At 46.2% G+C, this 26,685-nt stretch overlaps 1 protein-coding gene across 4 annotated transcripts in view; it reads right to left on the bottom strand.

Moving 5' to 3' along the window:
• The window catches only part of LOC136612719 (A-kinase anchor protein 8-like), a 51,580-nt gene that overhangs the window by 5,943 nt on the left and 18,952 nt on the right, over positions 1-26,685 (bottom strand). For all 4 annotated transcript variants that reach the window (XM_066593279.1, XM_066593275.1, XM_066593276.1 and 1 more), the window contains exons 6-9: positions 24,605-24,700; positions 19,735-19,993; positions 9,082-9,151; positions 7,902-8,043 (exon numbers count right to left, since the gene is read on the bottom strand). In XM_066593279.1, the coding sequence (XP_066449376.1) occupies positions 7,902-8,043; positions 9,082-9,151; positions 19,735-19,993; positions 24,605-24,700 (567 nt within the window). The remainder of the gene's footprint in view (positions 1-7,901; positions 8,044-9,081; positions 9,152-19,734; positions 19,994-24,604; positions 24,701-26,685) is intronic.

Raw genomic sequence — 26,685 nt, 5'->3', positions numbered from 1 at the left:
AATCAGCTCCAGCCACTACACAGGGGTCAGAGCGATTTGCCTCTGCTCATAAACCTGTGTATTTTGCAAGCACCAGAATAGCCGATCAGCAGGATCAACGACTGCTAACTAGGGATGTGCGAGCAACAAAATGCTCGGGTGCTCATTACTCGAGTCAAACTTTTCGTAATGCTCGAGAGCTGGTTTCGAGTAATGAACCCCATTGAAGTCAATGGGAGACTTGAGCATTTTTCAAGGTGACCCATGCTCTGCAGAAGGGAGGGTGTGGGAATCACCTGAAAACATCAGAAAGTGATGGAAACACCACAGAAATGGATAGGGAACGCCAGGAGCAGCATGCATGGGTGCATCCGAGGCTCCCAGATCCCAGTATTAAGCCAAATTGTGGGCAAGAGCCTGGTGGTCACTTCCCTAACAATTCATTTGGGACAGACCATAATCAGCAAGGCACACGCACTGGCATATCTTAGCTAAGCACCACACTAGGTGCAACCAAGGCCAATCACCGCCTGCGGGTGACACCGCTGCTTCTTCTCCTGGGTTACATCCTGGCATTGCTGTCCAATTCCCCGCATACGCCTGCGCCCACAGCGCACACAAAAGTTTTTCCTGTGCAGCGTTCAGCTGTCCGCATGCCATATGGTCGCTTTTTAGACATGAGGGTGGTGTGGCTATTTATAAGTGTGTATTGGACGAGGAGGAACTGGAGACACACACTGCAGAGGGTTGGCAGGGCCAGGCAGCGACCCTCTTTGAAAATGTGGGTGATAGCCCACAATGCTGATAAGAATTGCTGATAAATTAACATACGATCATAATTCCAATCCAGTGCCACCTCCGTCACAAAATTGTCAGGAGCCGCAAACGTGGGCATAAATGGGACTCAGATGCCAGTACTTCTACACATCTCCACAATGCAGCAGAGCATTCTTAAATCAAAGATTGGTTTGAAGCAGTAGGTGTCGCCAAAGCAGCCACCACAGGTATACAGTGAGCCTGTGAAAGTCTCATGAAATCAGTCATGCTTCCTGTGAACGCTCCAATCCAGTATCTCGGATAACTGTGGTAACACGAGAGATAATACATGGAGACCAGCGATGACTCCCCAGGGATGCGTGCGTTTATCAGACCCAAACCAATCCAGCTGTTTACCACTCAGGGCATTATATGTCAGAGGACATCCAAAAACAGGCAGTGTACAATTAGTTGTCCTGTTATACAGCCGGGATGCTTGCTAATGTCTTGTGTGCACTACTGGGCCCAGGCAGCCAAACCACTGATGCACACAATAAGAGGAGTAGTAGTCCTAGAAAGGACTGTTGGGTTACAATTATTCCAATCTCGTGCCACCTTTGTCACAAATTTGTCAGGGGCCACAAACATGGGCATAAAGTGGATGCTAGTACTTCTAACCATCAGCACAATTCAACAACCCATTTTTAAACAAAAGATTGCCTTGAAGCTGGAGGTGTCGCAAATTTGCCACCTTTGATCACTCCATTGACAGCATGAAGTATGAAGAAATTACAATGGCCAAACATGACAGAGTTGCACCCCGCCCAGGACCTTGGCCTCTGCTTACACCCTCAACAAACGTGGGCATAAAGTGGACTCGGATGCTGGTACATCTAAGTACCATAACAATTCAACAACCCATTCTTAAACAAAAGTTTGCCTTGAAGTAGGAGGCGTCAGAAAAGTTTCCCCCACAGGTATACAAAGACCCTGTGAAAGTCTCATTAAATCAGTTACGGTTCCTTTGATCGCTCCAAGGACAGTGAAGAAATTGGAGTGGCCAAGATGGCAGAGTTGCACCCCGCACAGGACCTTGGCCTCTGCCCACACCCTCAACTAACGCGGGCATAAAACAGACTTGGATGCTAGTACTTCCAAGCATCAGCAAAATTCAGCAACCCTTTCAAAAATGAAAGATTTCTTTTAAGCAGGAGGTGTTCCCAAAGTTGTTACCACAGCAATACAGTGACCCTGTGAAAGTCTCATTAAATCAGTTACGGTTCCTTTGATCGCTCCAAAGACTGCATGAACCGTGAAGAAATTGGAGTTGGCAAAGCAGGACAATTCATTCTGTGTATGTGTCAAATAGCTGAACGCCGCTATGGGAAACCTTTGTGCACCCGCAGTATAGGCGAACCCCTGAAACCTTTCTGTAGCAAGACTATTGGCGAACCCCTGAAATATTGATGTAGCAAGAGTATAGGTGAACCCCTGAAATATTTCTGTACCAAGAGTATAGTCGAACCCCTGAAACCATTCTGAAGCAAGAGTATAGTCGAACCCCTGAAACCTTTCTGTACCAAGAGTATAGGCGAACCCCTGAAAAATTGGTGTACCAAGAGTATAGGCAAACAGCTGAAAAATCTATTTACTAAGAGTATAGGAGAAGGTCGGAAAAATTGGTTTGCTTTGAGTATAGGTGAAGCCCAGAAAAATTGGTTTGCTCTGAATATAGGCAGAGCGCGGAAAAATGTGTGTACCAAGAGTACAGGTATAGCAATGAAAAATTGGTTTACCCACGGTGCAGGTGAAACCCAGAAACATTTTTTAAAGATAGAGCTCGTAGTTGCTTAATTTGGTAACTGAGCCTGGAGGCACCGCTCCAAAAAAGTTCGTCTTAACAGAGCCTTTAGGCCCTCTGAAAAGTTGACTATTCATCGTGCTGACATGCTAGGTTTGGAGGAGGAGGAAGAAGATCAGAGAGGGATAGACCAAGCAACTTCTCCCCTTTTTTGGGGTGATAGAGGATGCATGGTTCTCCTGTTTCAGATTAAAGAATCTTTATGTTCCGCTGCTCTCCACCGGTGTCAGTTGACAGGCGGGTACGCTTATCCGTGATGATCCCCCCAGCAGCACTAAACACCCTCTCTGATAACACGCTTGTGACAGGTCAGGCCAGCACCTCCAAGGCGTACAGCGCAGGTTCGTGCCATGTGTCCAGCTTTGACACCTAATAGTTGTATGGAGCAGAGGGATCACGGAGGACATTGGTACAGTCGGCTATGTACTCCCTTACCATCTTTTTACAGTGATCTCTCCTACTCAGCCTAGACTGGGGAGTGGTGACACAGTCTGGCTGGGGAGCCATAAAACTGGCAAAGGCCTTGGAGAGTGTACCCCTGCCTGCGCCGGACATGCTGCCTAATCCCCACACTGCCTAATTAGCAGCCAATTAGCAGGGATGCTGCTAATTGGCCCTCTGAACTACATCTTCTTCCGCTAGCGCTGTCAGATGGGAACTTTAGCATCAGTTTTTCCACCAGGGCCTTGTGGTATTGCATCACTCTCGTACTCCTTTCCTCTTCGGGAATGAGAGTGGAAAGGTTCTCCTTATACCGTGGGTCGAGAAGGGTGAAACCCAGTAATCCGTGTTGGCCAGAATGCGTCTAACGCGAGGATCACGGGAAAGGCAGCCTAATATGAAGTCAGCCATGTGTGCCAGAGTCCCAGTACGCAACACATCGCTGTCCTCACTAGGAGGATGACTCTCGTGATCCTCCTCCTCTTCAGCCCATAGACGCTGAACAGATGTGAGGGAAGTAGCATGGGTACCCTCTGCAGTGTGGGCAGCAGTCTCTTCCCCCTCCTCCTCCAATACGTGCTGAGAAACAGACGTGAGTGTGGTCTGGCTATCAAGCGACATACTGTCATCCCCCATCTCCTGTTCTAACCTCGAAGAGTCGGCCTTTATGCTTAGCAGCGAACTTCTCAGCAGGCAAAGCAGCAGGATGGTTATGCTGATAATGGCCGCATCGCCGCTCACCATTTGTGTAGACTCCTCAAAGTTTCCTAGGACCTGACAGATGTCTGCCATCCATACCCACTACTCTGTGAAGAACTGTGGAGGCTGACTACTACTCCGATGGCCATGTTTCAGCTGGTATTATACAATTGCTCTATGCTGCTCGTAAAGCCTGGCCAACATGTGCAGCGTAGAGTTCCACCATGTGGGCACGTCGCACAGCAGTCGGTGCTTCAGCAGCTGGAAGCGATGTTGTAGTGTCCTGAGGGTGGCAGCATGTGTGGTGGACTTGCAGAAATGTGCGCAGACGCGGCGCACCTTGCTGAGCAGGTCAGACAAATGGGGGTAGTTTTTCAGAAAGCACTGAACCACCCGATTGAACGCGTGGCCAGGCATGGCACGAGTGTGAGTCTGCCAAGCTGCAGAGCCGCTACCAGGTTACGCCCATTTTCACACACGACCATGTCTGGTTGGAGGTTAAGGGGGCGAAAGCAAGAGATCGGTCTGCTTCGTCAAACCCTGTAACAGTTCTTGGGCGGTGTGCCTCTTGTCACCTAAGCTGAGTAGTTGCAGCACGACCTGCTGACGCTTCTCCACCACAGTGCTTCTGTGCCTTGAGCTACTGACTGCTGGCGACGTGCTCACACTTGTTAACTGAGAGGTGAAGGAGGACGGGGGGTGGTGGTTTGGAGAAAGTGGCATAATACGCCGGAGAACCCATCACTGAGGTAGAACCCGCAATCCTCGGTGTGGGTAGCATGTAAGCGGTCCCAGCGTCAGACTTGGTCGCAGCCACTACCAAGTTCACCCAATGTTCTGTCAGGGAGATGTAGTGTCCCTGCCTGCCAGCACTCGTCCACGTGTCCGTCGTTAAGTGGACCTTCCCACTAACCACGCTGGTGAGGGCACAGTTTATGTTCCGTGTGACGTGCTGGTGTAGGGCGGGGACAGTGCACTGGGAAAAATAGTGGTGAGTGGGGACCGAGTACCGAGGGACCGCCGCTGTCATGTTGCAGAAGGCCTCCGTTTCAACTAGCCTGTATTGCAGCATCTCCAGGCTGAGTAATTTTGCAATATGCACGTTTAAAGATTGTACATGCGGGTGGGTGGCCGTGTATTTCTGCTTTCGTTCCAGCGCTTGTGTTAGCGACAGCTGAACGCTGCGCTGGGAGACATTGGTGGAGGCAGTGGAGGACCGTGGAGGCAAGGATGTGGGTGCAGGCCGGTAGGCACTCGTGCCTGTGTCCTGGGAGGGGGATTGCATCTGTGTGCCAGGTTGTGGCATAGGGGAAGAGGCAGTGGTGTGACCCGTAGGTGGTGAATGGCCTTCGTTCCACCTCGTGGGGTGCTTGCACATGCTAGTGGTGGGGAGGCTGGTAGTGGTGGCTCCTCTGCTGATCTTGGTGCGGCACAGGTTGCACACCACTGTTTGTTGGTCATCTGTGCTCTCACTAAAAAACCTCCAGACCTTCGAACACTTAGCCCTCTCCACGAGGGGGTGCTGTGGAGAACAGTTGGGGGATTATTTGCTGTGGCCCTGCTTCTCCCCCTGGCCACTCCACTGCCTCTTCCAACCTGTTCTGTTGCTGCACCTGCTTCCCCCTCTGAAGCCCTGTCTTCAGTAGGCTTAGCAAACCAGGTGGGGTCAGTCACCTCATAATTCACCAGCTCTTCCTCTGAATCCTCTGTCCTTTCCTCCCTCGGATTTACTGCCCTTGCTACTAACTCAGTGACAGACAACTGTGTTCCATCATCCTCAACCACAAAAAGCTCTTGAGACAGTTCTTGGAAGTCCCCAGCCTCATCACCCTCACTCTAGGAAAGATCCAAATTTTGGGGATCGGTCACAGCAAACTCCTCAGGTGGCAGATGAACATTTTTTTCTAACTCAGGGCAGGGACACGAGAACAGTTCCTGGGAGTATGCCTGTTTATTATCTCTCCTTTTCCTGGAGTGACCAGGCTGGGAGGAAGGAGGAGCATCCTGAGGATTCAGTCCCTTGGCTGGCATGAGTGGACTGCGTAGAAGACTGGGTGTTGGATAAATTGCTGGACGTGTTATCCACTATCCATGTCAGCATGTGATCGCACTGTTGTGCTTGTAATAAAGGTCTACCACGCGGACCAGCAATATATGAGATGAAGCTGGGGAGCGGAGATACACGGCGCTCTACTAACCCCTGAGCAGCAGGCTCTGTTTCACCCAGCCCCGGACCTCGGCCTCTGCCCACACCCTCATTTGGACGCCTGTGTCCACGTCCTCGACCCTTACCCCTACTCTTAATCATGTAGGATAAAGGCTAGAGCAGGGCCAGAAAATATTAACCCACTGTATACCGCTGATACCTAGGCCTAATTCACCACCCAGAAAAAATTAAACCACTGTATAGTGCTGATACCTAGGGGTAATTTATCGCCCACAGAGACTTGTAGAAACAACAGGCTGTATACAGTGCCAGAAAATATTAAACCACTATATAGCACTGAGAACTAGGGCAAATTCACTGCACACAGAGACTGCTAGATGTGAGAGACTCTGAGGAAGGCCAGAAAAAATTAACCCATTGTATAGCGCTGGGAACTAGGGCTAATTCACTGCACACAAAGACTGGTAGATTTGAGACACTCTGAGCTGCTCCAGAAAAAATTAACCCACTGTATACCACAGATACCTAGCCCTAATTCACCGCACACAGACTTGTAGATATGAGAAGCTGTATGCAGGGCCAGAAAAAATTTAACCAGTGTATAGCGCTGAGAACTAAGACTCATTTACCGCACACAGAAACTTTTAGATTTGAGAAACTTTGAGCAAGGCTAGAAAAAATTAACGCACTCTATAGCACTGGTACATAGCGTACGCTGCAAAACAGCACCCACACACGGGTATGCACCGTACACCAACACACGTGGGTAGAATACAGCCGGGATGCTTGAAAAAAAAATTGGTGCATTACTGGCCCAACAAGCCAACATGCTAATGCACACAATGAGAGGAGTAGTCCTAAGAAGGACTGTTGGGTTCAGAATCCCTGCCTCACCGCAACCTAAGCTACACTAACACTTTCCCTATCTCAGCAGCTCTATCCCTAACCTCTGCCAGCATGCATCTGAGGCGAGCCACTGGCGGCAACAGTTTAAGTACTCGGCGGTCAGCTGATTCCGCCAGCCACTCACTGCTGTAGATGTGCACAGGGTTGGCACGTCACAGCAGGAAGTGATAAAGCCTCCCCCCACATGTTTATTGGCTAAAAAAGGCGCTAAACATGTGGGAAGGGAAATTAAATTTACTCGAGCACCGCATGGTGCCCGACTCGAGTAGTGAGGATCTTGAGTAGTCTAATACTCGATCGAGCATCAAGCTCGGACGAGTGTGCTCGGTCATCTCTACTGCTAACCTATGTTTTGGAGAGATCATTAGTAGAAATAGTGCTGAAAACCCCTTTAATTTAGTGGGGCAGAAAAGAGGAATTATTAATTTTGCTGGGTAGAAAAGGGGCATTATTAATGAGGTGAAAGGGTGACATTCCATACAGGGACAGAAATGAGACACTGCTCTTGATGGGGACATAAAACATGGCACTTTTACCACGCGGAGGGCATTAAAAACAGCATTTACTGCGTGGGGCATAATTACTATCAGAGGCACTATTGATTGTGTAACGGTGTGGAAAATGGTGAGGGTGATGGCAAAGCAAGGAGCCAAAGATGTCCATGTGTCAAATTTTGCAGAGACAAGTTGTGGCCAGAAGAAGTCATTGTGGTGGTCTGGGACTGGATAGAGACGACATAATCATTAAATCTTGCCAAGTTGGGTATCTGTAAGCTGAAGCCATCAGTATAGGCAACTGCTGGCCACCACCTTGCACCACTGGTTTAACTAGTAGGACATTCCTGTATTGATAAATGCAACAGGAACCTTCAGATATGCTCAGAAGTATTTTCACCAATGATCTTCACTACTGAACCTTGTTGTATGTACTTTTAGATACTGGGCTGCAGTGGCAACCAATCTCTTTGCAGGGTGCCAGACAGCACCCATTAAACCCCACTTGTTGGACATATTTAGTTGGACCAAAAATCTCTTGGTCTACAATTGCATGAACAATCAAACTGCCGAATTGTCTGGAGTAGGATAAAGATACCTGCAGGAAGTCTGCCGCCTGCTTGGAAAACTTCTCCTCGATATGATAGAAAACTTCCTCATGGAATCGGCTCTGTAAATGACGTTTCATCTCCTCGTCGTAAAGGGTGTGGAACTTGCAGTATGAGCAGGTCAACTGGAACCTGGAGGGGGAACACTTGGTTATTTCAGTATGGTCTCATATAGTATAATACATGCTATAATTATTTTTAGTTTCAAAATACTTTATTCAGGAGTCAAACATATAAAGTACAACTTTTTTTTAAGTATTCAAGAGTGAATTTCCCCTCGCAGGGGGCGTAACATAACAAACAGCATTAATCCTATTCCTAAATTGAGTGTACTATTCTCTTATCCAATTTAATTCTAACAATATTATTCCTTAGACTCTCTATCTCCGGTTTTCACTAGAAATATTGTTTCAACAAAAAACAAACAAACAACAAAAATAAATAAATAAAACAAAAAACAAAAAAAACAATATTTGTAGGTCCTAAATATCGTGGTTCAAACATTAAACTTTTAACGAAGATCAACTGTGGTCGTCTCTCATTCCCTTATTGGGTGCTTTCGTATTTCTCTCGTCTATTCATCATATGGGTCTTATTTTTATGTCGACTGGAGGATGTGTCTCAATCCTGGTATTTCTACCATGTTTATCCAGGGGTCCCAAATTTCACCGAACTTTTCTAAAGCATCTGTTCCTACTGCGTGCATTCTCTCGTATAGTACGATACGTGAGACTCTATCTAGCACGTCCTGGAAGAAAAGGTCTCTCTGCTTCCATCTGGAGGCAATGTGTATTCTGGCGGCCATACAGATCGCCTGGATTAACTTGTGGGCTCGATATCTGGTCCCAGGTTGACGATCACCCAGTAAGAGTGTGGCTGGTGATCTCTGTAGGTTACCTATAAATAGCCTCCGTAGAAGCCTATGGACAGAGTCTAGCCAACACTGGGCATGTCCACCAGATATGGGCTTGTGTGCCTATTTCAGCACATCCTCGAAAACACAAAGGCGACGTGGACTGATATATTTGGTGCAGTCTGTATGGCACCAAGTGGGTTCTATGGAGAATCTTCATAGATGTTTCTGTCAAGGTCACCTGGTGACTCCCCTTCGCCACCGTCTCACAACACTGGCTATAATTATTTTTATCCACTTTATTCTGCATAATGTACCTGTTAACTATCTTCTTCATGGCCTGGTTCTTGATCTTATAAGGTATTTTGAAAGTTGACTGCATATATACTGTTGGAAAGAGAAGTCAAAGACAGTATTGACATGAAATTTGTATGCTATCCCTATGTCTGCGAGAGTTTTCCCAAGTTTCTCCATTTTCCTCCCATACTCCAAAAACATAATGATAAGATAATTAGATTTCTATGAACTTGGCCCTTGACTGCAAGGAGCTCTATGAGAGAGTTCTGTTGCAAAGGAAATTAATACCAAATACCCCATAGACTGCAATTCTCAGCATTCACCATGCTGCTATACATTCCTGAAAATGGATGAGGTTAGCCTGATTAATCTGGACTGATAAACCAGAAATTCTGATAGACCATATCTGGCACTTCTACACACATAGCAATTGGACTTATTATGTTTACCTGCATTATAGCTCATCCATCCCAACCAAAGGTTGTAGTCAGCGTACCCAGTCTCCACGGCCATAGTGTCCTCAAATGTGGGGTCAACTATGGCCACCATGTTAATTGATTTCACTATCTTGGGGGCCAGGGGGTTGATCACTGGCGAGGGACTAGGGGACGGTTTCCATTCTAGTGCATCTTTCATGTCCCCTAGTTTAAATTTCTCTAGGGGTAGTCTGAGCCCCCCCCCCCCCTATATTGGTTCCCCACCAATATGTTCCGGCACCCCCAGGACTTGGGTTTTCTATAGTTAGGGTGAGGGGCATGCTGAAGCTGGATCTTGCGAGCATGGTTGTGTCTGGCAGATCGCCTCCTCGGGGGCGGGGGCCTTCTTGCAATGGGAGGTGTTGATCCAGGCGCTTTCCACTTAGTTTCACTGAAGTGGCTGTGGTCATCAACATTTAGTAAGAACTGTTGCAATTAGGTTCAAGAGAGTGTTTTTTCACAAATCTCTTCATAGACCCAGTCCCCGGGGAGTAGATCATGGGACATCGCATATTTGGTTAGTACATCAGACTGGAGATGTTGGGGGAAATAGGAGCCTAGTCTGGGGGCTGACCTGAACAGGATCTTGTCAGAGGACAAAGAATGCTCCCCTCGGGGGGTGTAACGAACGCTGAACAGGATAATGGGTAGGCTCTTGGGCCAAGGCATGCCAGTCTCTTGGGACATTTTCAGCATTCTGTTCTTCAAGTGCCATTCAGTCTTTTTCCTTTACGACTACTCTGCGATTGGTAAGGGGTGTGAAAGGCCAGGTTTACACCCAGGGCTTGCCAAACTTCTTTAGTCACATTTGCAGTGAAGGCTAGTCCCTGGTCACTCTCAATCACTTCTGGGACCCCAAATCTAAACACCACCTCGCTGAATAATTTCTTTGCTGTGGTCTTCGCCATCATATTAGTCACTGGGTAGGCCTCCGGCCAACCCGAGAACATGTCCACCATTTCCAGTTCCATATTTGAACCTGCCACTCTTTGGGATCTGTATGTGGTCGATTTGAATCCTCCGAAAGGGGTACAGGGGCTTGGCCAGGTGTTTCTGGGGGATCTTCTTGGTGTGTCTGGGATTGCACTCTGCGCAGATGGCACATGACTTGCAAAATTTGTCACAGAGGGAGGAGATGCCTGGGGCTACGTAGTACCTCTGGATAAGGGCATTAATCAATGTCTTAGACAGGTGTGTAGGGCCATGTGCCCATTTTACTATGGCTGGGTATGGGCATCCAGGTAGGCATGATTTTTTGTTGACTTCATAGAGAGCATGTTTATTGGTTGTGGCTTCTTTTTTAACCCTGTAGTTCTTGTAGGTAGCTTTTGTCCATGGGGTGAGCTTGCACATCATCACTAGCTCAGCCTCGACGTGACTCCCAATTCTCTGTGGTCCTGCAGCTGCTTCCTTAGCTGCCATGTCCGCCAAGTGGTTACCTCGTGCTTCTGCAGAGTTGAGCGATCCATGGGCTTTTACTTTCAGTATGGGCTGGAGAAGTGCATCCATCAAATCCCTGATGGCCTCATGATGTTTCACAGGAGCACCAGCTGCAGTCAGAAACCCATGTGTCTTCCAGATGACTCCACTCCAAATGCGTAACTGGATTTGGTACAGACAGTCACCCTCTTTCCCTCGGAGAACTTGCAGTCTGAGGTCAGTGCATGGAGTTTGGCCTCCTGGGTGGACCTAGCTGGTGGTAGCTCTTGAGTTCGGAGGAAGGTGTCTTCAATGGGAATTGGGAGGAGGGTAGAAGGGTTGAGGATGGTACACCTTTGAAGGATGACATTGTCCGGGATAAGGAGAGAGCACTGAAGGTGGAGGTGTCTGGCCACTGAAAGATGCTTGGGTTGGGTTTGGTTCAGGATAGCAGCAATGTCATAAGGATCCAATAGCACCAGTGATTGCCCGAGGATCAAGTCCGAGGTTTTGTCCAGAAGAGCTTGGGCTGCAAAGACTGCTCGTATGCAGGAGGGGCCACTTCTGGCAACTGGGTCGAGGCGAGAAGAAAAGTATCCAATGGCGTGAGTCTGTTTTCATAGGACTGGGTAGGACCCCAGTGGCATGTCCTTGTATTTCTGACACGAAGAGCTTGAAGGTCTTGTTGTAGTCCGGTAAGCCCAGCATTGGGGCAGAGGAAATGGCCTGCTTGATCAGGGTAAAGTTGGATAGCACTTCCGGTGAAAGACTGAAAGGATTAGTCTTCAAACCATCATACAGAGTTTGCATCAGTAGAGAGGCTTCTGGGATCCATGCTCTGCAGTAGGTGAAGTAGAAAAAAGAACTTCGGCAGCATCCAGGGTGCAAATTGATATCCAAAGCTTTATTCCCCCATCACAAAAGAACAGGCAACGTTTCGGCCATGTTGGCCTTTGTCAAGCTCAATCATAATGGGGCATGATCATATATAAATAGTACCACAGTAAAGCAATTAGCAAATCAAAACCCTCCACCTAATTTACAACCCCTCCCAATCACAGATGTCTATTTGCATACAATCATCTCAGGTGCCAGCGTCTCCCTCCTCCTCAAGGCTGTCATCTCCATGAGGATCCCACAAGTGTATAGTGCCGGCGTCCGCTTTCCTCTATTGCGCATACATGAGATGATCGCCGGTATCGCGTTGTCCTGCTGCAACGTCATCCACCACATCACGGGTGACGTCCATGCAACCTCAGTGCGCAGGTGCCGCTGTCTCACAACTCAGTCAGCATGAGAAACAGGCACTTCTTGCGAGACTTCACATTTAAACAGCAAACAAGTGCATCCGGGATCCTGCATTACATCTATGCTAAACAGCATCATGACCCCTCTATATTATACAAACATTGTCTATACATATCGTTGTTGCGTCTTCAACATATGCATAATTTAACCATTTGATGTCCTATTATATATAGATTATCAGGAAATTATGTAAAAAGATCTCATGTAGATCATAGAACTCTAGCACAATATAATATGCGATCACACAGATCCTTTGTAATACATTGTTCAGACATATATTGGTATCTATAACCATACCATTATATACAGTGTCATGTGGTCATCAATCACTTTTTATTGATGATTTTAAATGCGTCAATCACAGAACATAGTATACTTTATAGGTCATATGAGATGCATATGCAATTATGCGATAATGCTCATCACATGATATTTATAATAAATCCATCCATTATATTATGACTATCAACCCTACTATGACCACATGACACTTTCTTATGCGATTGCATCAAATCCTTTATTATGCTATTATTTTTCTCATATGCTCATGCAGGATCATCAAAATCTCTATAAACTACATGTATATCACATTTATAGGAATCATCACATAATACATATCTTGCAAAGTTATAGGACCAATTATGTATAGTTCTTCAGTCATTATTTAGTTTCCCAGTATATCTCGAGGTGTAAAACACAAGGAGGGAGAGACTGGAACCGTCTATTGATTTATCTGTGAAAATAAAAGAAAGAAGGTGTTTTTTTTTTTGTTTTTTTTTAAAAAAAAACACCAACATATAATTAAAAACATATCTCATTATCTGAAATGGGTCTCAAATTTCCTCGTTAGAGGTGGGGCATATACACATATTCCATATTTAGTCCTTTTGGGGACATTGTTCCTAACTCATAAATCCAGCGCAACTCCCGTTTTTTTTAGAAGCAGCGCACGATTACCACCTCTAGGAGAGGGAGGAACATGGTCGATTATTCTAAATTTAAACTGGCTGGTTGAGTGACTCCGTTCGGTAAAATGCCGTGAAACCGGCAATGTCAGATTTTTAGTTCTGAGTACGATCAGAAGTCCGGAAAGATAGATATTGTGGCGTTGTCATAGCATAGTGGGCCTCCTTTTCTGGCAGCTTGCAGGATTGTGTCTCTGTCGCGGGAGTTGAGCAGTTTTGCTAGTAAGGGTCTAGGTGGAGCTCCCGGTATAGGCGGCTTCATGGGCACTCAATGGGCTCGCTCAATCACGAAGACTTGTGATAGATCAGCGTTAGGGAGTAGTTCCCGGAGCCATCATTTAATGAATTCTTTGGGTCTCTGTCCATCAGCTCGTTCTGGCAGGCCCAGGTTATTTCGCCGTGAGCGATTTTTAAGATTGTCTGCTTTTTGTCTCCAGTACTCAGCTTTCTGTGTGAGATCTTGTATTGCGTCCGACATTGGAGAGACAGCGTTATCTAGTGTGGATATTCTGTCCTCAGTACTTGTAACTCGTTCTCTTAAGTTTTGAAGGTCCTGTCTTAATAGGCTTACGTCCATTTTTACTTCGTCGATTTAGCCAGTAAGAATAGTCGTGGACGTTTGTATTGCAGATAGGAGCTGTTCAGATAGCTGTTGCAGAGTTTGGACTGTGCCCTCAGGTAGGGTTAGGCTGGCATCTTTTACCGCTGACGTTCCCGTTGGAGCAGATGGAGTGGATTCAGGACTGAGGTCTTTGTGGGCCTCCCCTTGGCAAATGCTTTAAGTTTGTCAATGGATGAGTTCTGCCTGGTGGGGCCCATGATGAGGTCGCTTTGTGTTTCTTATTTTGAGAGGGGTTTTGCAGTATATTAGGTTCCCTGCAGGGAGCCTATAAATGTCTCTGGTCTGTAATATGGATTATTTAAGACACACTCTTTTCGGAGAAGTGATCAGATATTCTGCAACCCAGAGATTATACTGGTTTCGCCGTAACGGCAGTTGTGGTGCAGGCAAGGTTTTTTTTTTACGTGTGTGGTAATCACGTCAACTGGTATGTAGTCCTTTTTCCCCCCTTCTTCAGATGGCTGTGGGTTATATTGTTCTCTTTTCATATATTGGGGGACGGTAACTACCCCCGTTTGGTGGTGGCTGCAGTGTATTTGTGCCAGGGAGTGTCTCTCATAGGCGTATGCTTTACTTCACTGTAACTTGTGCTCTGCAGCTTCTCCCTCGGCTCCCCCCGCAGGTTATGGCGGGAAAGGGCGCAGCTCCTGTTTTCAGGGCTGTATGGGGGTTTTGAATCGGCCACTCTCCTTTCTGCTCCCGTCTGTCCGGCGCTGTTCCGGATCCTTCTTCCCTCACTCAGGGGGGACCTCCCTGTGTCTCCCCAGGATGTCTGTCTTCCCTGCAGCCGGCCGGCGCTGTTTTCAAGATGGCGTCAGCGGTCGCTGCGTCGCGGGTCCACCGCCGGCGTTACCTTTGCTGCGAGTGTTACCGGAGCGTTGTAGGCAGCTCGGCCTCTTCTTCCCCGGCTGTCCATTCTCTCCGCGGCCGCCTGGCGCTGATTCCAACATGGCGGCAGTCGCGGGTCCGCCGTCGGCGTTACTTTTGCTGCAGCTATTATAGGGGCACTGCAGGTGGCTCGGACTCTTCTCTCCTCGCCTCCGCTGAAGTTATACTGGGTCTGGGGGCCCTCAGGATGTCCGCAGGATGGCTGGTAAGTCGGCTGAAGCAGAGCTCTTCTTACATGTGGCCGGTCTGCTCGGTTGCTTGGCCACGCCCCCGTGCCGCATGCATTTTAACACAGCTGGATCGTACTTCCGGTGCAGGAGCTGCGACCTGTGCTGCAGGTGCCTATTATTATACACTACACCGGCTTCTTCTTCCCCAGTACCTGACGTCCACCAGCCAGGGTAAAGCTGGCTGCACACGAACGGAATTGCAATGTGGAATTTGCGATGGGTGTCCGCACAACGGTTTCGCAGCAATTACCGTTCGTAACATGCTATGGAAAAACACTTCTTCCTGCACAAGCGGAAATCATTTATGATTTCCGTTCGCGGAGGAAAAATCACAGTTTCACTTTTGTGCGGTTTAAGTGAGGATGGCTTCCATTGAAGTCAATGGCAGCAGTCTGACCCACAGCCCTTCTGCAATAAACATTTCAAAAAGAAAATCTGTACTGTGCATGTCAGACGGAGAGTCGTGCAGACCATCCGCAGTACAGGAAAAGAAGAGGAAATACAAGTCTGAGAGGACGCCGACTGCTGTCAGGGCCGGATTCCGCTGCAGGGGCTCTTTTGCCGAATCCAGCCCTAAGCTTCTGGCTTGGTCAGGGCGCGGTTGTACCAGTATTGTATAACAGAAATTGTAAAAGGAAGGCTTCCTATCCTCACCACCAATCCATGTACAGCATGCCTGCCTTCCTTCCTAGGATACAATTGCCTCTCATGCTCAGCAAGGTCCGCCCCCACATCCTCTCTACCTGTCCCTCAGCCTCTTCATGAAGGCTTGTTTTGACCCATGGCTTCAGGCAGGTTTGATGGGACTGTGGGCATTTACTATCAGCCACCCGCACAAGCAGAAAATATTGATGAACTCTTTGTACATCAGATGGCCAAGCTCTCAAAAAAGCATAACACAGTGATTATGGGAGATTTTAAATATCAAGACATTTGTTGGGAATCTCTCTCAGGTAGAAGTAATGGATCCAGCAAATTCGTATTCACTCTTTCTGACAACTTTATCTTCCAAAAGGTCCAAGAGAAAACAAGGGGATCTGTGATCTTACACCCAATTCTTACCAACAGGAAGGGAATGGTTGAGGAAGTAAGGGTGGCTGGGACCTTAGGAGGCAGTGATCATGCTATCCTTGAATTTTGGAAAAAAAAGGGGGAAGAAGAACTGAGAAAACCCAGATCTCAAAGTTGAATTTCAGAAGGGCAGATTTCAACGAACTCGGATGTTCTTAAAGAAATGTCCACAAAGGTTGGGAAATATTGCGAAATAAGATTCTCAAAGCACAATCGTTAACAATCCCTAAAAGACGGAAGAATGGGAAGCATTTAAAGAGACCAGGATGGATAAACACAGAACTTGGACACATATAAATAATGAAGAGAATATGTTTATCAAATACAAAGAGGGGGGAATATCTAAAGAAGAATATAATGCAGTCTGCAGAAATTGTAGGGCAAGTGTAAGTAAAGCTAGTAATGAATTGAGGCTTGCAACAGAGGCCAAAAGCACTAAAAAGGATTTTGAGGGTATGTCAAAAGCAAAAAAAAGTCAAAGATGCAACTGGATGCTTACAAGATGAAAAGGAAAAATTGGTTAAAAATGATGTTGAGAAGGCTGAACTTTTAAATTTCTATTTTGTATCTGTTTTCTCTCAGAAAATAGATGGAACATCAACTGATCATGCCTGTGCTATTGGGGGTATAAAAGGAATGCAGGCTATCTATAAGCAGAGAGATAGTGAGGGAACACTTAGCTAACTTAAATGAATTCAAGTCTCAAGGTCCAGATGAATTACATCCTAGGATACTAAGGGAAGCAACGGAGGTAAGTGCTGAACCCCTCACCATAATCTTTAAAAATTCCTGGAGAACAGGAGAAGTCCCAGAAGATTGGAAAAGGGCAAAAGTTGTCCCTATATTCAAAAAAGGGAAGAAGCTGAATCCAGGAAACTATAGGCCTGTGAGCCTGACTTCTATACCAAGAAAGATCTTTGAACAAATTATTAAACAGCATATATGCAAGTACTTGGATAAAAATGAAGAAATTAACCAGAGCCAGCAACGGATTGTAACAAACAAGTAATGCCAGATGGATCTAATTTCCTTATAGGACAGAATCACCGACTGGGTTGATCAGGTAAATGCAGTGGATATAGTATAGCTTGACTTTAGTAAAGCATTTGACAAAGTATCGTATACTATACTTAGTGAAAAAATGACCAAATACGGGAATGACAAGCCAACTGTTAGGTGAATTCACAACTGGCTGAGTGATCATACTTAAAGAGTGGTCATAAATGGCTGTATATCCAAGTGGAAGAATGTATCAAGTGGGGTACCACAAGGCTCTGTCCTACACCCAGTGTTGTTCAATAGTTTTATAAATGATGTGGAGGAGGGAATTGATGGGAAACTGATCAAATTTGCCGACGACACAAAGCTAGGAGGGATAGCTAAAACTAGAGAAGAGAAAGAGTATTCAAAAAGATCTAGAAAAGCTTGAACAGTGAGCAGCGACTAACATAATGGTATTTAACAAGGAGAAATGCATAGTCCTAAATCTGGGCAAGAAAAATGAAAAAAGCACATACAGAATGGGAGGAATTGGGCTAAGCAGCACATATGAAAAAGACTTGGGTATACTGATAGAACATAGACTGAACATGAGTGAGCAATGTGATGCAGCAGCCAAAAAGGCAAACACAATTCTGGTATGTATTAAGAGATGCATACAGTTTAGATCACGTGAGCTAATTATCCCACTCTACTCTTCGTTAGTCAGACCTCATCTGGAATACTGTGTCCTGTTCTGGGCACCCCACTTTAAAAAAAGACATAGACAAACTGAAGCAAAGTCAGAGAAGAGTTACCAATATGGTGAGTGGCCTGTAAATCATGCCCTATGAAGAATGGTTAAAGGATCTGGGAATTTTTAGCTTGCAAAAAAGAAGGCTGAGAGGAGACCTAAAAGCTGTCTACAAATATCTGAAGGGCTGTCACAGTGCAGAGTGATCAAGCCTATTTTCATTTGCACAAGAAAAGCCTAGAAGCAGTGGGATGAAACTGAAAGGGAGGAGACACAAATTAGATATTAGAAAAAAACTTTCTGATAGTGAGGGTGATCATGAGTGGAACAGGTTGCCATGGGAGGTAGGGAGTCGTCCTTCAATGGAAGCGTTCAAACAAAGGCTGGACAAATATCTGGTTTAGTCAATCCTGGACTGAGCAGGGGGTTGGACCCGGTGACCCTGGAGGTCCCTTCCAACTCTACCAGTCTAGAAGTCTATGGATTCCAGGACTTCTCTTCTCATAGAAGGCTTCAGACCATCCAACAAGGATTCTTGGGTCCATTGCTTTTCAGATCTACTCCAAACTTGGTAAGCTCTGCTTGGTGGCTAGTTCCCCTGCTCTATTTGCCCCTCCTGCAGTACCCACTTGCAGTAGACCTATACATTACTATTATATTAAATACTGCCCACGGCTTTATTTTAGCGCCATATTCGACTCTAGAGTGGAGGACTCCAGACAGGGTCCAGCTAGAGTCACATACTATGCATGCTCTTGCTGCGACACTAAACTTACATGTGGCCGGCAGGCAGCTATAAAAACACACCCCTGGCACACCTCCTGTTCAGTCACCAGAGACAGCCTGGGACCTTACTAGGGTATCTACCGCAATTCCAGAAAAGCTGGACCACTCTACCAGTAAACTGTTCCAAAACATGTCTGACAAAAGAGAACTAGGCCTCCTCACTCAAGGCAATTATCTAGATCCCCTGCATTATCATCTCACCAAGTCCTTCCTGAAATGCACTCGGAACCTCCCTCCAGAAAAAATAGTCACTCATAAGGTGAACTAGCCAAGTCCCCCTCTGCTTCCGATATGGATGAAGAACAAGGATCCTAAACTCTCCACTATGGTGCATAGCCCAATATTCACCGTGAGGAAGACTCTGCAGGTCATAGATCAGTTTATCTGCAAAGCCTCCTTGGAAACGGACAGACTCTTAGGCCTCATGTCCACGGGCTAAATATGATTTAAAATCCGCAGCGGATCCGCACCCCATAGTGATGCATTGACCACCCGCAGGTAGATAAATACCCGTGGATGGTCAATAAAAGTGATTTTTTTAAAAATGGAGCATGAAAAAATCTGGACCATGCTCCATTTTCGTGCGGGTCTCCTGCGGGGACGGCTCCCGCAGGCTTCTATTGAAGCCTATGGAACCCGTCCGGATCCGCGGGAGACCAAAAATCAGCATATACTCACCTGCTCCGGATCTTCCCTTCTTCGCGGCTTCATCTTCTCTCCGTCGCGGCCGGATCTTTTTTCTTCGGGCCGGCGCATGCGCGCAGCACGCAACCGACGTGCCGTGCACATCCGCCGGGCCGAAGAAAGAAGATAACAATTAGGCATGAAGGTTCATAGGAATGCTTGGTTTGCATTATTATTGGCCCATGTGAAGCTGCGCTTGATCAGGCAACCAATGAGCAAATTCTTCTTTGTTGGCTGACCGCATCTTTTGTGCAGCTGAAAAAAAATGTAATCATCGTTGTCGGCTGTAAATCTTCCTGTGTAACTGGAGAATGTACCGCTGACAGTAATGATTCTCTATGGGGGACGAATGATCACATGAACAACTCTTCATCCCACAAAGATACTGAATAATTCTGTATAAAGGCTAGGTAGACAAGAGCCGATCTCATGAATTGGCCCTCGTCTATTGGAGCAAATCTCTGGTTCATTAGGCAAAAAGCACCTTATTACCTTTGTTCTCCTGAGCAGGACCTTGTTTAAGAATAACAGGAACCTTTGCATCAACCCCAATGACATCTTCATTACGATTACCAGGAACCTTTGGATGAGCCTTGGCATCAGCCATGGCGTCTTTATTATGGTTAGCAGGAACCTCTAGATGAGCAATAGCATCTTCATCACTACTATCATCTTTCTCAGCGACTAGGACGTCTTCTGTGCTGTTTACATGCGATAAACAGGCTATTATTTCCTTAATGGGTTTCTGTTCCTGGAAAGACAATACAAGGCCTGTAAGTTTCCAGTTATGACCCAGTTGTTCATTGATATCTGCAGCTTACTTCGTATTACTGGGAAGTTCTCTTACTTATTAAGACCTATCAGGTCTGCAAATCATGGATTACAGGTAGCCCACTAAGTGCTCTGTAGTACGCCATTTTGTGGAACTATAACTCTCAGCATGTCCTGACTTGCCTCGGGCTGTAAAGACTTGGTTCCAAACACAGGACTTCCAATCATCCTGGATTTAGGGGGCTGTGCCAGGAGGACAAGCCGTATGTCCTGCCCAACCACCAGGCCCCTACTCCACTAACTCCTTTCATCTGCATGACACAGTTTTCATACTCATAGGACGGCCCGATTGTGTGCCCATGCGGCATAGCTCGACTCCTTCCCCTGGCTCCAGATGTACAGTGATGAAAGTAGCATCTGGAGAAAATAGTCAAGCTATGAGGTGTATGGAGAACACTATTAGGCAGCCCTGTAAGTGTGATGATGATGATGGCTCTACTGCTTATTGAAGGAATTAGTGTTGCCAAGGCCTGGTGGTGGAAGTGCGGGCTCAGCAGTGAGAGGTGGGGCTATTATAAAGGGGAGAGGTCACCATTACTTTCTGGGTGGTTACTGAGAAAGGCATTAGGTGTAGTGACAAAATGGGGAGAGTGTGCAGAGATCACTAGTGGATGGAATGCAGATTCTCTGATAGAGATGCATTGAATATGCATTTATTCCTCTGACAACCACTGACCCAGATCCTCATCTTAGATATACGATGGGATTTCTTTGCATCATGGGATGAATTAAATCCATCTTTAATGAATGGTGCTTTCTAAAAATATAAAATGACATCAATCAAGAATATGAAAAGTCGTTATGACTCTATTCTGCACAGCCCGGACATCTATTAATATCTTTATTGTAATAAATCTAATATCGGCTCTTGGATTTATTTTGCTTACAACCTGGATGTCTTCATTAATATATGAAGCTGAATGTACAGTAACATCTTATATATATATGATATAGCACTTCATCTAAATCCTCTGAGATAGTGAACTAACTAAAAAGGATACTTATGTTGCTGAGCAACAAGTGCACGTATGTATAATATCTAATTACATTATATCCAATTGCCTATATAATATCTGTGCTGCTGAGCAATGAATACATGCCTGTGTAACATCCAACTGCTCTGTTCTAGCAAAAAACGCTATGAGTAGAGATCTGCGCTGCCTAGCAACAGGTAAACGCCATAGCGGTCACATGACAGACGCAATGACGTCACAAGAGAGCGTGCGCGTCATATGACGCGCGCACTGACGTCATCGCGCTACGTGCGCATGCGCTGTAAGCCCGGATTGACCCTGGCACTACCGCTCCGCTTTTAAAGCAATCGAGAGCGGTATTTAACAATCGGACAGCAGCGCTATGTCCTTAGGGACAGGCTGCACACATGCTATGTGCCCAAAATTCACTACACAATAGCTGAGAGCACCTTATCACAATTACTAAAAAAGCATTTCATGATCCCTCCCCCAGCCGACCTTTGATTGGTGAGGCTATCTGACCCCTCCCCTAGGGGTGGCACTCTGGAGGACTATATAAAGCACCAACTTTGTGATTGCCATTACTGCCTCTGGCTCACCATCAGAGCCACAGGCGCTGCACCTTTCTCTATCATTTTTTATTTTATCAGTATATTAACTCTATCGACTTCATTGTTTGATTTAGGTAGATAGGTGGCTGAACCACTAATGCACCCACTGGTAGTTAGCTTTGCTGGGGGCATCTTAATTGACTAGAATATCTTGAGGACTATTAGTCAGACTATCAGTTTGGACTAGTCCTGGTCTCATTACTGCCAGCAGTTCGGATGATCCAAATACTCCCTTATGGGATTATTGGATGCTATGCATCCTTAGCAGATGGATCATTTCCTGATTCATCTGGGGAACTATCACTAACCAGTGGTCATACATCTAGACCATAGTAGATCTATTTTGTTACTGGTGGTAGTATATATAGGTGGTATATTGAAAAGACCAGCCACTTATCTATACCATATAGATGGCCGAAATATACTATTAAGTAAAATATCTACGGCTTTCTCAACCGGACCACCAGAACCTATCCAGAGCACTAATGTGAATTGACATATTGCTTCTAGAATAGGTGATTTTCCGGACAATCACAGCTGTCGCTTATTGCTAAGATAGTAGCTGGACAACTGATTGATATATTGAAAAGATCAGCCACTTTTCTATACCAGATAGATAGCCGAAATATACTATCAAGTAAAATATCTACGGCTTTCTTAAAGGGGTTGTCTCATGAAAGCATGTGGGGTTATACACTTCTGTATGGCCATATTAATGCACTTTGTAATGTACATTGTGCATTAATTATGAGCCATACAGAAGTTATTTCACTTACCTGTTCCGTTGCTGGCGTCCTCGTCTCCATGGATCTGTCTAAAATCGCCTCTTCTGGCGATTTTAGACGCGCTTGCGCAGTCCGGTCTTCTCCCTTCTCTTGGGTCTCGGCACGAGCGAAGTTCGGGCTCCGCCCCCTTCTACGCGTCATCGCGTAGCTCCGCCCCGTCACGTGTGCCGATTCCAGCCAATCAGGAGGCTGGAATCGGCAATGGACCTCACAGTGAAGATCCCGGCGGCCATCTTACTAAGGTAAGTAAGAAGAAGGAAGAAGTCGCCGCAGCGCGGGGATTCAGGTAAGTACTACCCGTTTTTTTTTTTTAAATACATGCATTGGGTTTGTCTCGCGCCGAACGGGGGGGGGGGGGGGGGTTGAATTAAAAAAAAAACCGTTTCAGCGTGAGACATCTCCTTTAACTGGACCACCAGAACCTATCTAGAGCACTAGTGTGAATTGACATATTACTTCTAGAATAGGTGATTTTCCGGACAATCACAGCTGTCGCTTATTGCTAAGATAGTAGCTGGACAACTGGTTGACTTATTATAGCCATTTCAACTGTTGATTGTACTTGAACGAAATAGGTCTGAACAAAAATAAATAAAGCGCACGAAACACTATGCCTTACATTATATATCTACTTACCTCATAAGTCGATAGAAAATCCTTTGCCATTATCAAGTGGTTCTTATTCCATACTCAGTCTGGATAAGACTGTGTATTTTGAAAAAATAGTCAGTATCATACACTCCTCTGCTCCTGATGAACCACGTATTAGTGGGGAAACGCGTCGAGTAAATTTCTGTATCTTTATATATCTCTGACTATTTGAACTAAAGTTTTGAGATATTATTGACTGCTATGGGAGCAAATCTGTGCACTCATATAGGTCACAAACTATCTAAACTTGAGTCTTGAGATATTAATGACTAATATTTCCACTATCACTGAGACCTGATCAACCCTCAAGTTGCGTAAGGATCTCCTTGAATATTAGTCAATTACATTCTAACTGACTTATCAACGGCTATATGCCCTATCTATAACTACCACACGGCTATCCAGCTTGACTCTTTTTGTCTGGTGGCCGAGTAGTCTCACGATCGAAATTAGAGACTTTCTATATGGAAAGGATACCGTGATACCCTTTGGTCTTTATGTTGTGTATGTTGAAAGTGGCCCATATATGTTTTTAAAGGATCTAATTAAAGAATTATTATTTTAGTCTATAACTGTGAAGGGCGAAACTAGTAAAACTATAGACTTTCCCGTTTCTGTGAATCAGTGTGTAGAACTGGTATCTACTATTATTTAGAGGTATACTATCACTGTAATTGGGTCAGTGAGAAGCACGGTTACTGCAAGATGGTTACTAACAGGCACTATTATTGTGAGGGGACACAAAGGACATGGTGTAAAAAGGGCATGGCCTAATGAGGAAAACATTGCCATGCTGCTAAAAGTTGTCCCTCTTTATGGTTCAAAAACTGAAAGGTATTCTTGATAGAGGGGGCAAAAAATACCCCGGAGACTTCCAGGACATCTCAAAACAAACAAATAAAAATACTAAATACAGTACACTCAAAATTATAACGTTTTTACAACCACTCAGCACTTCGGGGAAAATGGAGCTTGGTTCTGTTAGTGAATCTTAGTATTGACCATGGTTCTCTTACTATCGGTGTTGGGTCTGTTATCATATCGGTGCAAAGCTTGGTCCTAGTACAGTATTTATGAAATTGCATTATTTCTATTAATGTATCTATGCACTAGAGCGATGTATTTAAGTTGTGTGGAGAAAGACTGAAATTCTGAGACTGTACTTTCCAAACAGTCCAGAGCCCATGGTACCCATAACCAAACCTGAGAGGCGGCAAAACCTGCCTCCCGCCCACATCTGGCACCGAAAAAAAAAATTCAAAAAACAATCCCTTTTTCCAAATAAAACGGTGGCTACATCAATGCAAAAAAAGAAAAGGTATTTCCCTTGGAATGCTGCAATTAATTATACTCAAGGCCTGAAGATCTAAAAATGAGCAAGTAATATTAGCAGTAGATGTAGTGTGAACCCCATTGTCAATTCTACTGGTGGGCCCTATGCACCCCAGTCTGACATGAACTCCAGGACTGTATACAGCAGCAACTCCATCTGGACAAGTCCGTCACTCACCTGGAGGTATTTTTCCGACATCTGCCAAATTTTTTTATCCTGGAAAAAATTTTTTGCTACTGCAAGGCTGTTGCTCTTTATGGTCCTGGATGTAGCCTGGGGGAGAGACATAAAAGGCACAACATTTAGGAAATCACAGCTAGTGCTGGGAGCGGGATTCTATGCCTGTCTCCATATAAAACCCCCGCCACAACATCACCCCCTGGGACACATGTGTCAAACACAAGGCCCGCGGGCCGAATCTGGCCCGCTGCCTCACTTAGCGATTACTAGCTGGGGTGCCGCAGCTACCCGCTGGTAATCGCGCGGTTACACCTGATCCCGGCGCACACTCTGACGTCAGAGTGCACCCGGGAATCAGCAACAGCAGGAGGAGGTAAGTATATGGGTTGGGGAAGGGGGGGGGGTAATGGTGGCTGGTTGGGGGGGGGGGGGGGTAATGGTTGCTGGTTGGTGGGGGGGGGGGGGGGTAATATTGCTGATGTTGGTGGTGGTGCGGTTAATATTGCTGCTGTTGGTGGGGGGAGGTTATTATTGCTGCTGTTGGTGGGGGGAGGTTATTATTGCTGCTGTTGGTGGGGGGAGGTTATTATTGCTGCTGTTGGTGGGGGGGGTTAATAATACTGCTGTTGGTGGTGGTGGGTTAATATTGCTGCTGTTGGGGGGGGAGGTTAATATTGCTGCTGTTGGGGGGAGGATAATATTGTTGCTGTTGGGGGGAGGATAATATTGCTGCTGTTGGGTGGGGTAATATTGCTGCTGTTGGGGGGGGTAATATTGCTTCTATTGGGGGGGTAATATTGCTGCTGCTGGGGGGGGGGGGGTAATATTGCTTCTGTTGGGGGGGTAATATTGCTGCTGTTGGGGGGAGTAATATTGATGCTGTTGGGGGGGGGGATTAATTTTGCTGCTATTGGGGGGGGTAATATTGCTGCTGTTGTCGGGGTTAATATTGCTGCTGTTAGGGGGGTTAATATTGCTGCTGTTAGGGGGGGTTAATATTGCTGCTGTTGGGGGGGGTTAATATTGCTGCTGTTGGGGGGGGTTAATATTGCTGCTGTTGGCGGGGGTTAATATTGCTGCTGTTGGCGGGGTTTAATATTGCTGCTGTTGGCGGGGGTTAATATTGCCGCTGTTGGCGGGGGTTAATATTGCTGCTGTTGGCGGGGGGGGGGGGGTTAATATTGCTGCTGTTGGGGGAGGTTAATATTGCTGCTGTTGGGAGGGTTAATACTGCTGCTGTTGGGTGGGGGTTAATATTGCTGTTGTTGGGGGGGTAATATTGCTGCTGTTGAGGGGGCTAATATTGCTTCTGTTGGGGGGGGTAATATTGCTGCTGTTGGGGGGGGTAATATTGCTGCTGTTGGGGGAGGTAATATTGCTGCTGTTGGGGGGGGTAATATTGCTGCTGTTGGGGAGAGTAATATTGATGCTGTTGGGGGGGGATTAATTTTGCTGCTATTGGGGGGGGGTTAATATTGCTGCTGTTGTGGGGGTTAATATTGCTGCTGTTGGGGGGGGTTAATATTGCTGCTGTTGGGGGGGTAATATTGCTGCTGTTGGGGGGGTAATATTGCTGCTGTTGGAGGGGTAATATTGCTGCTGTTGGGGGGGTAATATTGCTGCTGTTGGGGGGGGTAATATTGCTGCTGTTGGGGGGGTAATATTGCTGCTGTTGGGGGGGTAATATTGCTGCTGTTGGAGGGGTAATATTGCTGCTGTTGGGGGGGTAATATTGCTGCTGTTGGGGGGGGTAATATTGCTGCTGTTGGCGGGGGTTAATATTGCTGCTGTTGGGGGGGGTTAATATTGCTGCTGTTGGGGGGGGGTTAATATTGCTGCTGTTCGGGGAGTTAATATTGCTGCTGTTTGGGGGGTTATTACTACTGCGGGGGTTGCTCTTACTACTGAGGCCACTGTGGGGGTCGCTCTTACTACTGGGGCCACTGTGGGGTACCCTGTTACTAATTGGCCCACTGTGGGGGTTGCTATTACTAATTGGCCCACTGTGGGGGTCAATATTTTTACTTGGGGGCCACTATGAGATTCACTATTACTACTGCGACCACTGGGGTCACTAT

Source organism: Eleutherodactylus coqui, chromosome 2 (genome assembly GCF_035609145.1).
Source record: "Eleutherodactylus coqui strain aEleCoq1 chromosome 2, aEleCoq1.hap1, whole genome shotgun sequence".
Taxonomy (NCBI): domain Eukaryota; kingdom Metazoa; phylum Chordata; class Amphibia; order Anura; family Eleutherodactylidae; genus Eleutherodactylus; species Eleutherodactylus coqui.
The sequence above is the reverse complement of the archived record's forward strand: the minus strand, read 5'-3'. Positions and strand labels throughout refer to the sequence as shown.